Below are 15,281 nucleotides of genomic sequence, written 5' to 3' on the forward strand. Positions count from 1 at the left end.
GGCCGGCGCAGCCGAGCCCCCCAGCAAGGCGGCAGAGTACCTGCAGGAGCTGACCCGGATCGTCGCGGCGCAGCAGGAGCTTCTGGCGCGCCGGCGGCGGCGCATCGAGGAGCTAGAGCGCCAAGTGGCAAGGCTGAGCCTTGAGAACGCGGGCCTGCTGGAGCGGCACCGGCGACACCTGGCTGCGTGCGCCCGCCGCCCGGACCCTGGCCCCAGCCCGATGCCGCTCGGCGCCATCCCGGAGCTTGGCAGCCGCTGTGACAAGTAAGCCGGGGCGAGAGCTGTGGTGGGGCGGGGGCGTGTGAACTTCGTGGACTCAGCACTCCCCTTGGGTCGACCAGGAGGCGGGAAGGGCTCCCGGCCAAGGCACACCCGGGGATCTTCCTGGCGGTGTCGGGGCCCCGAACTGGGACTCAACCTGGGACGGGGGCCGAGCTCCCCGGAAGGGAGATCCCGGGAGCTGCCCAGCGCGCGCACCGGCTCGACTCTCCGGGACCGCGCGGGACTCCGGCTCTGGAGATAGCGGGAGCGAGGTGCGGGGTCTGGCCTCGTTGTAGGGGCTGTCCAGGCGCGGACCTAGTGGACATTAGACTCAGCCCCAGAGAGAGGGGAGGGCTCGCGGCAGGCACAAGATGCCGCCTTCGAGCCTAGTCACCTGCCCGGCGCGGTCCCTCCGGAACGGACCCTGCGCTGTGCCCAGCCCAGAACGCTCCGAGCCCTCCCCTGCTGTAGCTTTTTTCTCGGGTTTAGGGTTAACACCCGCCCGCAGTGCCCTGGGATTACCCGGGGCTATTTCGGATTAGGGATTAAGTGGGGGATGGGACGGGACTGTCCAGGTGCCCTGGACCCAGGCGTCCTGAAGAGCTCGAGGCCCCTGGTCCGACTGCGTGTTCGCCCCTCTCTACAGAACTCCTGGCACCTACCTATCTGGGGTGGGGCAAGGGGGCACGGGCGTTTCAGGTGATCTGGATGGCGTTCCTGTGTGCTCTGCACCCTGTGTCATCTCATGTGCTGACCTCTCTGTCTTCGGGGAAGCCTGGCACTCACTCTGTAGTTTGGACTGGGGCAACCACTGTGCTTATGTTGGGGATGGGAGTGGTGGTGGTCCGCAGCAGCTTCAGGACAAGCTTTGCGGAGGCTCTGGGGCAGAAATGATTGGGAATAGGGGTTAGCTAGGACTCCCACACCCTGGAGGAGGGGCTCCTGATTCCCAGGTTGCAGCCAGCAAGAGGAGACCCAGTGTTTCTCCCAGCCCAGTGGGTCTGCACCAGGCCATGGCCATGGGACAGAGGCCCACTTCCCGCCAGCCTGTGGGAGTGTTCTGTCTGAGCACTGTGCATTCACCTCTGACAGCTGGTTCTGGGCATTGCTCAGCAGGGTCTTTGGAGAAGGAGGGCTATGAGGATGAGTTCAGATCATTGTGAGCCCTTGGTGGTTCTGTGGAGTCAGGCCCTGGTGACAATCACCTGGTCAGTGTCTCTGAGAGAAACAGAGACCATTGCTGGTGGGAAATGCCTGCCTTCTGGTGGCCCTCTGGTTCTTTGGGGTCTCTGAGATCTCCTTCAGTACTTGGTCCCTTCCACAGTGGTTGTGGGCAACCTGGTGTTAGTTGCAAAAATTCAAGCCCTCTTCCCCAGGCAAGGACCAAATGAAAAGCCAGGGCTGCCCAAATGAAATCTGTGGCAGTTTAGAGAGGGGATGCCACACAGTGACTCATGTCTCTGTTTTAGTAGGAAGCAGTGATACATGTTGGTTGGCAAATGCCTTACAACACTGTCCCCATGGATGGATTCCTTTTTCACTTCAAAGTCACCTTTGGTGACCAAGGTGCTAACTTTGGCAGACGGAAGGGTTCTGAGAGACACTGCATTCTCCTGCTGGAAGCCCTGTAGGCTAGCTTCAGGTGATGGCCTCTGGGGAATAGGGATGCTAATGTCGAAGTTTTGTTCCAGAAGCCCCCAGCTTTGTGTCTGTTAGACTGAACCAAAACCTTTGCTAGAGTTGCCTTTCAGAAAAGCAGGGTAGCTCACAGACTTTGGTCCAGGTTGGGTGGGATTGATGGGCAAGGGAGCTTCCCAAGCTTTAATTTGCATACCGAGTGCCTGAGAATCTTGCCAACATGCAGATTCTGACCTGCAGGTCTGGGTTGGTGGAGACTGCATTTCTGACAAGCTCCTAGGAGATATGGATGCTGTTGGTCCATGGCCACACTGGGAAGGAGTGAGGCTTGGATGAACCAGCATATTAACAGGAACTGTGGGTTCTCTGTAAGACAGAGCCTCTACCTCATTTCTCAGCCTTTAGGGAGGGGTGGTGGTGCTGGAGCCTCCCATATGTGAGGAACCCTACATGTGGGAAATCTGGAGGGTCATACTTGCCTTCTCACAAACTTGGAGTTCTAGGTCACTGGGCCCTGTGGGAGGTGATTCATACCTAAGGAATAGAATAACCTACGCCCTTGAGAGCATGCAGCTTTTAAGCACCAACTGTATGCAGAGCCATACAGAGTCTCTTGGGCTTAGAGACATAAGAGGAGATAAAGAGAAGAGAGAAGATAGCAACATTGCATAGAAAACAGGACGTGGGTGGACAAGCTTGGGTCTGAGTGCCAGCTCTGCACTTTCCCACATATGACCATGGGCAGGTCACCCTGCCTCTCTTAGCCTGGGTGTTTCCTAAGCATACACAAAATGGGGGTGACAATGGCAGACTCATACTTTTTTCCTGAGTTTTAAGTGAAGATAGTGGGCATGGAATATATTGGTTCCCAGCAGGTCTTAATGCATGCTAGATTCTTTCCCTTCTCAGTCAGTTTCTAGTTTCCTTTAGGCCTGGTATATACAGGCAGGAGGTGTGTGAACTTCTGGAAACCTGGGTGAAGACCTTCCAGGGCCAGCTGCAGGGGTGTGGAGCAGGGAACATGATATTGTGAGCATGCTGGTACCAGAAGTAGAGCTGGGGTTGGGTTTGCTGCCAAGGATAGTTTGAGTGTGATAATTTGAGTGTGAACATCACAAAGCTCACAGGGCAGGGCAAGGCCACAGCATCCAACTTACTTTCTGCTGGGACCTTGTGTTACTTTTCCCTTGTGTGGGCATCCATCTAGGCTTCCTGGGCTGCATACAGTGGCGCTTGAAAGGGAGGGTCTGTCTGGCCTTTTCCTGAGCAGCCCCCACCTTCTCCAGCCCATGTCACTGAGTCCCTGCCCACTGCTAACATGTGAACAAGATGCCCTCTCTTATCTGAAAGGGACAGCATCCTTCTTGGGGATAGAATGATGCATTTGTGAGGTCTCTGACCAAGTTCACCCTTACTGGTAACACAGAGCTTACTCAGGAAGAGTAGTGCTTGGGTGGGATTGATGGGCATGCTGAAAGCTATTAAGCTCAGGAAATCTGAAGAATCTTTTGCAGAAAGTCACTTTTCATGCCTCAGCCATCACTAACAACAGCATCATTTCTCTCTCAGCTTTCAGTTACTTTGGTTGTTTGGTATCACCCCCCATCAGAATTCACATTCAGTTTTTAGTTGTCTATGTTCTGATGACCTCTTTCTAGTGCTGCCCCCTCCCACTAAGGGGCTGGGAGTCATTTTCTTTCATCTGAGGCTCAGGCACATAAAAGGTGCTTAGTATATATTGGTTGAATGGGTGAAGCCAGGGGATAATTGATTAAAACCACTGCATTTTCCTTTAGAAAGTCAGCTGGAATGTTAATAGGTGCAGCTGGTATTAATGAAGGTGCAGAATTAAATCTAGGGGATGGAGGTTAAGTGTATTGTAACTATATCCACTAAAGGTGTCCTGTGTCCTTGGCACTGCTCCAGGGTCTTGGCATTTACCAATTCATTTAATTATCATAGCACTCCTATGAGGCAGGTACTGTTGTTGATTTTCCCATTCTACAGATGTGGAAGCTGATTGGTGATGTAGCCAAGTTCAGACTCAGGTAATGTGGTTCGACCAGGGCTCTGCTCTTAGACACCCACTACTTGTGTTGAATAATCAGACCATCTTTCAGAACCCAGTGTGATTCTCAACCTCTAGCACTGGAGGAAGTCCTAGTGGAATCTTGTCACCAAGGCAGGGCTCTTGGCATCTTGGTCATATGGAGGGAGCAAGGATTTAGTGAGATGGTCCCTCACAGCCTTTGATCCTCCAGCATTTCCCAGGAAGAAGTAAACATGGGCTTAAAGAAGCTGGGAGGTGGGCCTGCAGCATGACCTCCCTTGTTCTCCCATTCCCTCCCACCCTCTAGGACTGTCACATCACTCAAGAAAGGATGTATTTCTGAAGCTCTGGCTTGGTGACTCACTCTGGAGGAGGCTTCAGTGGCATTCAGTTGTGTTGACTTTCCAAACAGGAATTCTCCCTGGGCTTAGGGTGACAACATTAACCATGAGGGTGGTACATCTGCTAAGAGAGAGACTAAGTAGATGGCTAGAAAGAAGGGACAGCAAAAAGAGGGGTTTGTCATCATTGGCTTAGGCTGATGACACAGGAGGCTATCTTTGAGAACATGCTGGCAAGAAGTCCCTGATAAATGTCTGATTCTGCAAAGTAGGTGGAAAGGACTACACTTGGGGTTCAGGGACTAGGAAGAGGTAGAGAGTATTTACCTTCCAAGTCTCCCTTCTCCCTTGGAGCAGCCAGTAAGGGGCTGTGTAGGGATGGGAGAAACAGGAGGCTTTTCTGTGCTCTCTAAGTGTGATGGAGAGGGCAGCGGAGGAAGATACTGAGTAAGGGTTTCATTAAATAATGCTCTTTATTCTCTGAGCCAGGATAAAGACTTGTATCCAGTGCTGGAGAGGATGTCATTTAGTCAGGGACAAGCTGCACCCTGCTCTTGGAGACTCATGTTGGTTGGACAAAATGTATTTAATGTCAAGGAAGCAGGGTGAGCAGTTCTTATTTTCTAGCAGATGGTAAAGTCCACAGAAAGAGGGAGTGCTTCTCTGAATCTCTCTCCCTGCTGCCTGACAAGCTAAGCAAATGATTATTTTACAACCTGGAAAATAAATTATGAGTTGCTTCTTTATCTAGCTTGAGTTGAGAACAACGGCTCATAGCATTGTGAGTAAAATAAAGTTGAGACCAATTCTTGTTTCCTATGTAAGTTTTCAGCTCTGCCTCCTGGGTTCAGGCCCCTGGACCTGCAGGTCCTGAGGCTGAGCAAGAGGGCAAGGATGTGAGCACATGGACACCCTTGGAGCCCTGGAATTAAGGAGTTCAGGGACATCAGCATTTTGGTAGCTGGGTGGCTGATATTATCTGTTATCTTGTTTTGACAGCTAATCCGGGCTTTTTTTTTTTTTTAAGAAAGAGCAGAGCTTTGTCTTACTTGGAAAGTGCAGCATTCTTAGCTTGCCGAGTAAGAGCCATCTGTATAATTGCCATCGAGCAGCAGAGGAAACAAACACAAACAAGCTGGGTGCTCGGCAAAAATTGGAATATGGAAAAGTGAACTGACCTCATTGAGACAGAGCAGAAGTAGAGAGGAGGCGGTAGGCGATCTGGCCACACTCTTGGCTGGATACTCAGTGGGTGGCTTTTGCTACCCCCAGTGCAGAACCAGGTCACTGCTGGTGACATGGGCCCCACTGGGAACCAAGGTTACTTGATTAGCATTCATTATGGTTAAAAATTGGGCTGTTAACAAAAAGACCGGTGGTTTGAGCCCACTGGCTTCTCCACAGGAGAAAGATGAGGCAGTCTGCTTCTATAAAGATTTACAGCCTTGGGAGCCCTGTGGGGCAATTGTACTCTGGGTTGCTGTGAGTTGGAATGAGTGGGTTTGTTGTGGGTTTTATGTGGGAGACCTGGTTGAATTGCTGACCTCATGCATAGACACCACCCCTCTGTCAGTGGAAGCTTGTGTGTTGTTGTGATGCTTGGTTTCAGCTGAGCTTCTAGGCTAAGACAGGCTAGGAAGAAAGGCCTGGTGATCTACTACTGACAATTAGCCAGTGCAAACCCTGTGGATCACAGTGTTCTGATCCCCAACCAGTCATGGGGATGTAGCAAGACCAGTTATCATTTCTTTCTGTTGTACATGGGATTGCCATGAGTCAGGGGCTAACTCAGTGGCAGCTAACAACAGCAAGGCCTGTGGAGTTTGCTTCCTGGCTTTCTATAGCATAGGGCTAGTTTTCAGCAGATTGCACCACTTCGTTATTACCAACATTTAGTGTTTCTGTTTTAATCAGTTAAGAGCTGCAGCCTTGAATTTTCCAAATGCCTCCCCAGCCCACCTGCCCTGCCTTCACTCTAGGGACCCGGTAGGTCATCTCAGACCTAGTGGTGGGTTTTTAGGTTCCCTGCCTTAGCCACTGATCAGCAGTGCGGACTCGCCAAGTCAAGCAAAGCGTCATTCTCGCCTCTTGAAGATGCTATTTCTACCCCCTACAGTGGAGGTGGCTGCTCTTCTGGGAAGGCTAGATGGAGAAAGTGCATATGGACCTGCAAAGAGAAGGGGTCCTTGAATGGTAGCCCCAGGGGAAGAGTCACTAGGCCATTGAGAATGCCTTCAGGGGAGTTTCCCCTCAACATTTTATTATGAAAATTTTCATACATACAAAATATTGAAAGGACTGTCCCAGGTAGAACACCATCTCAGTGTACAGTGATGCCTTTCTGGCATTTGCTTGATTGCACTCCTCACCACCCTGTGGGCAGTTACCATTCCTCAGGTGCCTGCTGTGTCCCAGGCACCAGGGCCAGCACTTCATACACATGCTTTCTCCCCACTTTTATCTGCTATGGTTCCTGGCTACTCCTGTGGGACATTTGGCCTTTTCATGGCAGCTCCCTCACTGCCTCTGCTTGGAAGCATGTTATCAAAGGATGTAGATCATCAGCTCCAGATCACAGTGCTGCAGGGCTGGACCAGCAGAATATGGGGCTGAGTTGTATGCAGTCCCAGAGGAGGAAGCAAATCCCCCTCATGGGCATCAATAAGGGCTTCCTGGAGGAGATGACACTTGAGTTGGGGCTTGAAGAGCAAGAAAGAGAAGAGAGTGGCATCAAAGCTGGGGAAATAGTGCATGTGGAACGGCAGCTTAGGAGGAACAGTGCGTCTGGGGAGTGGGAGGTGCTGCCATTGAAGGCTGTGCCAGGGTTGTGAGTAGGGAGAGCTGGGCTAGTGAGGCTTGGACAGGCATGGACCAGTCCAAGGGGCATGCTTAGAATCCACACTTCAATGTTCAGAGGGTGTGAACAAGGCTTGTTCAACCCCTCATCCCTATGCTGTGGTTTGTCTGAGCCCTGACTTTGAAATGTTCAGCTTTCCTTCGTGGAGGCAAGATTCACACAGGAATAGGACAGAAAGCCTATGATTTTGTACCTCAGTGTAGATAGAACTCTTTGAGCACACTAAAATAGAAGTAATAACTGAGCTCCTCCCAGTGGCTTGTGCTGTGGACTTTCTCCTCAGTATGTCAGTCACAGCTCTAACTCTGATAGCAGTGTGTCAGTCACAGCTTTAACTCTGATAGGAGGGAGCTGTTAACATCTTGTTTTGCAAATGTGAAGACAAGCTCAGTGAGGTTAAGCAGCTTGGCTGAGTTCCTTTGGAGGCAGAGGTAGAATTCACACCCAGAGCCCATGCAGTTCATAAACACTCTGCTCCTTTCACACTATTTGTTGTGTTTTGTCAAACATTTGGAGCCATTTCCATGTGTGGGATGACTGGCTGACTCACCCAGATATTTGGCTTCAAGGAACCAGAATTAACTCCACTATCACCCAGTGACAACTGAGGCTTTTCCATTTGAGCATCAGATTTGCTGCTTACTGGCTACCTGGACCACCTTGAAGAAGTTGTTTTTTCTCCAGGAGCCCAAGCCCCACCTGGACAGAGTGGTGGTAACTCACCCACCCTCATGGGGCCTATGAGTGTTAGGCATGCGCATGCACTGGCTGGGCTCTCTTAGCCCTAAAGCACTCTGCTAGTGCCAGGTAACCTTCTGGATTGGCCCATCTTCCCAGTCCACATACGTGTACATCTATTAACTTCCAAGAAAGCCACTAGAGAGGCAACTGGGCATTTTTATATTTATTCTTACTCAAGACATACAAGGACTTGGTCTTGATGAACAGTTGGGGTATGTGCCACCCCTCTGGCTCTGTCCTTGGCTCCTTATTGGAAGCTCCTTATTGACTGTCCCATTTGCTCTGCAGATGCTTCTGCAGAGCAGAGAATCATGAACCTAGGCTGAGCCCTTCCACTTGAACCACAGGGAGCCTAGTTTATCAGGGCAGAGATGGGCCTCTAAGGATGGGTCTCTTCTGAAGTCAAGCAGGTCTGCTGGACCTCTCATAGATAGACACTTTGACACTTTCCTGTGACATGTTTGATAGGATAGGAGGAAGGCTCTGCAAACCCCACTGTTATCCTGAACAGCCTCTGTGTTCAAACTGGAAATGTTCAACATGTGTCCTGTGGTGCATACGATGCACAGGGTGGTGGCCTCTAGGGATCTCCTTACAAGGATTGTGTGGAACATTTGTGGGGTATCGCTGAACATCTTGAAGTTGAACAGGAACAGGTAGGGTAACTGTGTGGTAAGCCCTGTGATTGAGACTTGAGTTAGGGCTCCTGGCCTTGAGATTGGCTCTTCTATTTCCCTCCCTTTGACAGTTTTTGCATCTCTAATAGTGAACAGTGACAGTGGTATCTCCCTTGTGGGTTGCCCTGAGGTGGGCATGTGCCTGGGCAGCTGAGACAAAGTGAGGAGAGCAGGGTGACTGGAGCAGAATGAAGGAAGTGGAGAGCAGGCCAAAGGGGCCACAGAGGCTGAGTGAAGAGGGCCTGTAGGGACTTTGGTTTGAATCTGAGATTGATGGGGAGTACCTGGGAGGGGTTAAAATGCCGAAGAGGAACAGGATTCTACTGAGGAGTGGACAGACTCTCAGACTCCTGGGGGTGCTGTGGGAATGCCAGTGAGGAGGAGGCCCCTGTAGAACACAAGGAGGAGATGCTGGGAGCTTGTCTTGGTGGTGCTGGTGGAAGTAGGAAGAGGTATGTGGGTTTAGGATGAAACATGGTCCCGCATGTCTTTTTTCTTCAACAATTTCCAGTCCAGATGGGAAGGAGAGATAATTGCTTAACCACAAAGAAAAAGCTCAAAGTGGGAGATTGCCGTATCAGTCTTTGTTGCTTAGAGTGTTTTGTGGAATGGTGAGTGAGTAGAGACTGCAAGGTTAGTCTGCCTCTTCATACTTATTCTAGAAAAGCAGCCCAAGTTGGGCCCCTAGCCAGGCTTAAATCCCAGCTCCACTTTGTGTCTCCTTTCTGGTTACTTAGCTTCTCTGTACCTCAGTTTCCTCATCTTTCAAATGAGGATATAAAGTACCACCTACATCACAGACAAATTGTGAGGATCAAATCCTTAACACATATAAATAGTATCCTCTCATATGTGTCAACTTTTGTTACTGTTACTTTGTATTTCTAGGTTGAGAAGAAATTTAACACTAGAGAAAAGTCATGGGATTTAGGATCAGATAGCCTGGTTTTTGATATTTATCTATTACTTAACTCTCTCTCTCCATTCATCTTCCTGTGCATTTAATCTAGTTGATTTTGAATTTAACTCTTTTGTAAGATATGCTATCATAATTCCTTTAAATGCCTAGGACCCTCAAGTTTCTTTTATCATTATGAAATGTCCTTCTTTATATCTAGTAACAATTTTTGTCTAACAGTATTTTTTGTCCAATATTAGTATATTCATTCAACTCACTTTTGGTAACTTTTTGCATGATGTCTCTTTTTCCATCTTTTTATTTTCAACCTATTTGTATCTTTGACTCTAAAGTCTTCTGTAGACAGCATATAGTTGGATTATTATTATTATTTTTTTAAAATATGTTCTGCCAATCTCTGTCTTTTGACTGGAGTGTTTAATCTATTTACATTTAATATAATTACTGATGAATTAGGATTTGCAACTTCACATCTACCATGTTAGGTTTGTTCAGACTGTGTTCTGTCACTCTTTTTACCTAAGCCTGACTGAAGTTTCACTCTCTAGCTTTTACCTTTCTGTCTGTCCACAATGTGACATCTTACCCTGCCTCTGCTGTGAAAGGCCCACAGTGGTGACCTGTCTGTGTAGGATGATTTTCAGTCAGTGCCTTGAGTGTCTGAAGGGCATTCTCATCCAACATTTCACTCAGAGACCCATGCTGTGGAGCTGGGATTGTTTCCTAGGCCTGGTAGCTGACTGGGGAGTTGGGCGGTGACTTGAGCCGATCTTGGATCCCAGAATCCCAGCCTAGTTACTCAGAGAAGGCCTGCTTGTTCTTATCTGCATCCCCCTTACTCTGAGCTGTATTTTTAACTCCTGCCATATGGTGAAGCAGCCACGACACCCAGGGAAGAGAAGGGGGTCTGGAGGAAATCATAACTGCTAATGTGATTTTGATAACTGCAGTAATTAAGAGCACCACATCTTGTTCAGCATTCAGAGAGGTGGCGGACGGTGTCACTCTGCCTGGGGGAGACAGTTGTCCTTCTGGACATGTGGAGCTGCAGATAGTGGGAAGTCATGCAGAGTCCTATTACCCTGCCAGTTACATGTGGGGGTAGTCTCAGAAACCCTTCACTGGGGGATGAGCATGCACGAGTACCATTTTCTTCTCTTCCTCTTTTCATTCATTTCCCTTCCTAGTTTAGCCAGGACACAGACAGGTATTTCCTGGAAGGTGCTCTCGTATCAGAAATCCACGTGGGTAGAGCACTGTGGGCCCCTGTAGGTGTTCATACTGTGCCTATTCCACATCCCTGCATTGCTGCTCACTCCAGAGAGGTGTGGGGTGGTCCAGCCAATGTGCCTGGGCTCACACTGTCCCCTCTGTGTACAGTACACTTCCCACAACTCCATTCCTGCCCCTGAGACCCCACATGTCTCCAATTTTAGAAGCCTTTTATGATTTTGATACATGTTAGCAAAAGTATTCTCTTTGTATTTGTTCTTACAGTGTTGTGCCCCTCTAGAGACATTTTCCCATCAATTTCTGGAAGCTCATATGATAAATGGGCACCAGGCAGGACCATGGGAGCTGGGGTGCTCTGTGTGTGTGTGTGTGTGTGTAGGTAGGGGGAGCCTTCTGTCATCATCTTCAAGAAATTTAACTCTCTTCATTGATGGAAAAACTCTGTTCAATGTCACCATCCTAACAATGAATACTAAGAACAGTAATAACAATGATGACAGCAACTATAATCATAACCTAAAGGGGCAGAAGAATAGTTCAGAGCTCCTGAGCGAATGACCATATTGAGTCTCATGGGGTGGTTTCAGTCAGAGTTAGCAGCTGGATCCTGTTCACCATTGGACCCCTACCCGCTCCAATTACAGCAGACTGACTATATGTAAAACTATATATTTTGTTTTATAGAATTTTGTCTAATTTTAAAAAACTAATTTTATTGTGGTAAAATATATGTAACCCAGAGTTTGCCATTTTAACCATTTTCAAGTGTACAATTCAATGACATTAATTACATTCACCATGTTGTGTAACTGTCACAACTCTCTGTTTCATCCTCTAAAGCAGAAACTCAGTACCCCTTCAGGAATAACTCCCCATACCCCCTCCCCCAGCCTGTGGTAACCACTAATCTGCTTTGGTCTGTATGCATTTGTCGGTTCTAGATATTTCATAAGTGAGATCATACAATATTTGTCCCATTCCTATCAGCTGGAGGAGACTGAGACCCACGGGTAGAAAACTCAGCTTTTATTTCACTCAGGACATTAGCCCCTCTTTGTGTGGACAGTTTTCATTGTAAAGGTCATTTCTTTTTACTCTCCCTGAACTTGGATGTTAGCTCCAGTTTCATATGCATTTGTTTTTGTCATTTGCTGCCCTCAAGTCATGGTAACCCTTTGCACAATGGAATGCAATGCTGCCCAGTCTTGCACCATCCCCAGATCAATTGAGAATCAGACCATTGTGATCCATAGGGTTTTCATTGACTGTTTTTCAGAAGTGGATCACTGGGCCTTTGTTCCTAGTCCATTTTAGTATGGAAGGTCCCCTGATGCCTACTCAGCATCATAGCCTCCAGTGATAGACAGGTGGTAGCTGCAGGCGAGGAGCATAGCCCGGAAATCAAGCCTGAGTCTTCTGCGTGGAAAGTGAGGATTCTACCACTGATCCACCAGTACATTTATGAAGCTTTTTTGTGTGCCAGGTGGGTGCCAGGGACCATGGGATGGGGCCCTGCAGCTGGTGGGAAACAGAGGCAGGATGAGGGAAGAGCGACTGGAAGGCCTCCAGGCCTGGGGAAGCCAAGGCGGGATTTGCAGGACATGTGACCCCAGATAGTCTTGCCACCTCCTTTTTCTCTGTCTACAGAGACTCAACAGGTTGGGTTCTATCTGTGTCCCCCAGAGGGAGTGTGATTTCTTCTCAAGGTGGATGTTCTACCTACAGCTCATTGGTATTTCTCTCTGAATCGTTCTCCTTCCTTGCTGTAATTTGACTGGAACAATCTGGTCCCTCACCTGTGTGTGAATTGGTGGTGCTTCTTAGTGCACACTGGAGGGCCACCTGAGCCTCCCAGTCAACAAAGAGGGTCCTGCCCCTGCTTAAGGATTAGATTTTCTATGAAAGGCTAGTGTGGGCCTGGCCAGAACAGAGCTAGGTCCTCGGGACCTGAAGGGAAGATGTGCGTTGATGAGGTGTCACTACAATTAGTGTCACCCAGTGTGTTAACTCATGGTGTCACCACACCCCCATGGGCTTACTCCCATATGAGACAATGTAGAATTGTTAGTAATGTTTATTGTCAATTTTAGTCATAGAATAATATGTAATAAATACAATTGTAAATTGCTTAAATGTAGTATTCCTTAGATGATATGAATACTAACAACAAAGTTGTTTTCTAAAATCTTTCTACATTGAATAACAACATTATTAGTTACAACATTATTAGTAATTGAGTGGAAGCCCTTTATTGATTTTTCTCCTTTTCTTTAATTACTACTTCATTCTCAAAAAAGTTATTGATATACGTTCACAAATACTAATTACCATGTTGTAGCTAACACACCAGCAAATTTGACAAAATCAGTAACTATAAAAACAGTAGCAGCAATGAAAACAATATTGTGTACTTGTAGCATGTGGGTAGATGAAAGCACATGTACAGATGAAAACTATATGATTTGAAGCATCATTGTAATTGGGTAGTAATGACAGCTCTGAACAGAGCCCATTAGAAGGTTCAAAAAGTAACTTAGCATGTTGTTGTTGTTGTTATGTGCCATCGAGTTGGACCCGACTCATAGCGACCCCTCCTTGGGTTTCCAAGGCAGTATCACTACAGAAGTAGATTGCCCCATCTTCCTTCTGAGGAGTGCCTGGTGGGTTTGAACCGCCAGTCTTCCGGTTTGCAGTCAAGTGCCTTAGGCACTATGCTACCAGAGCTCCTAACTTAGCATAGAGGTTTAGTTTTGTAGGTGTATTGATATATGTCAACTGGGTTTACAAAAAATATTTTTGTAACTAACTACAGAGATATTTTTATTAAAAAAATAATATAATTTCTGCTCATTTATTGCCACCCCTGCTAACATTGTCACTCAGTGCAAGTAACTGCAGTAATTAAGAGCAGAGCAGGCCCCTTGCACACTCCTAGTGATGCCACTGGTGCACCAGCTGCTTGATTCCACACAGAGGCCAGGTTCATGGTGACAGGATTGAGTGCTGACATATTTCATACCCCAGACACATTTCCCAAGTTCATTTTGGTTAGCAGGAACTCCACAGACATAGTCTGTATTAGCAGACATGGGTTTCCTAATCTGCATAGTGGGCATAAAGACAGTACCTTCCTCCTGCTGGTATGCAAGAAGACTCACTCAGCAGAGTTCTCAGCTATTTTTATCTTGGAGGTTGTGGGAGAAGTAGTAAAAGAGGCCCTGAGAAAGGAGATGGTCGCTGGGCTAGATGGGATGGTGTGTGTGGCCAAGACAGTGTGTGGCCTCCCAGTGTGTTTTTTTCCCTTTCTCTTTAGTAATCAAACTTTTTTGTTTCCTTCCTTGTTTTTATGATCATGGGGCCAGCCAGAATAAAATTGCATTTCTTAGTCTTCCTAGTAGGCTGAATGGTGTGGTGATGGGACTCTGTTCTGGTCAATAAGAGGTAAGAGAAGTGTGGTAAGAACTTCCAGGAAGCATCTTTAAAGGAAGGGTGTATGCATCCTTCTTTGCCCCTCCCTCTCTCTTGCTTTTTATTGGCTGGAATGAGGACATGATTGTTGGGGCTCAGGCAGCCATCTTGGATTATGAGAACAAGCACTGTACCTTAGGGATGAGAGATTAATGCGCTTGAAGGAGGCCAGGCTTCTGATAACCTGAAGGAACTGCCCACCATAGCCTGGACTTTCTACCTCAGGACTCTTACATGAGAGAAAAAACCATGCATTTATATCTGTGTTAATTTATTTGGTTTTGGTCCTTCCTAGTGAATTCTGAAAGGAGCACTGGTGGTGCAATGTTTAAGTGTTTGGCTGCTAACGAAAGGCTGGCAGTTTGAATCCATCAGCTGCTCCATGGGAGAAAGATGTGGCAGTCTGCTTCTGTACAGATTATAGCCCTGGTAACCCTATGGGGCAATTCTACACTGTCCTATAGGGTCACTGTGAGTCAGAATTCACTGGAAGGCAACAGGTAGTGAATCCTAATCCTACAGTTACAGCGAGGATATCTTTTCTTTTTTTTTTTTTTGGTGGATATGCTCTATCATAAGCAGACACTTTTAAAACTGTGTTGTGCCAACCTCTCTCTACCCATAAACCATTTTTTTAAAAAATTGTGATTTGGGTAAAAGTTTACAGAGCAAATTTGCTTTCCATACAGCAGCTCACATATACTTTGTCTCATGACATTGACTACAATGCAACAGTTCCACTTCCACTTCCCCCGATAGTTACCTCTTTCCTGTGTCCTTCCCTCCCATGCACTCCTATCCCATGAGCTGTCTCCCCTGTGGTACACAGCCTTTCTATTCAACCATGATTGATCTCTCCAAGGAGTGTATCTACCTAATGTAAATATTCAGCTCATATGCCTGTCTTTTGTTTGGCTGGAAGCTACAGGAGTAGGTTCAATTCCAGGCCTGAAGGGTAGCTAGGGGCCATAGTCTCAGTGGTTCCATCAGGCTATATCAGACCAGCAAACCTGGTCTTTTTTTTTTTTTTTTTTAATGATTTTTAGTTTTGTTCCACATTGTTCTCCCACTCTATCCAGGATCTCCTATAGAGATC

At 47.5% G+C, this 15,281-nt stretch overlaps 1 protein-coding gene across 1 annotated transcript in view; it reads left to right on the forward strand.

Moving 5' to 3' along the window:
- Window positions 1-13: 13 nt before the first annotated feature.
- IQSEC1 (IQ motif and Sec7 domain ArfGEF 1) overlaps window positions 14-15,281 on the forward strand; it is a 648,999-nt gene continuing 633,731 nt past the window's right edge. Inside the window, exon 1 of the mRNA XM_042782283.1 lies at window positions 14-264. Within this exon, the coding sequence (XP_042638217.1) occupies window positions 221-264 (44 nt within the window). The 5' untranslated portion in view covers window positions 14-220. The remainder of the gene's footprint in view (window positions 265-15,281) is intronic.

The sequence above is a fragment of the Orycteropus afer genome, unplaced genomic scaffold (genome assembly GCF_000298275.1).
Source record: "Orycteropus afer afer isolate SDZICR_OR568_19922 unplaced genomic scaffold, OryAfe1.0 scaffold00283, whole genome shotgun sequence".
In the NCBI taxonomy this organism is placed as follows: Eukaryota; Metazoa; Chordata; class Mammalia; order Tubulidentata; family Orycteropodidae; genus Orycteropus; species Orycteropus afer.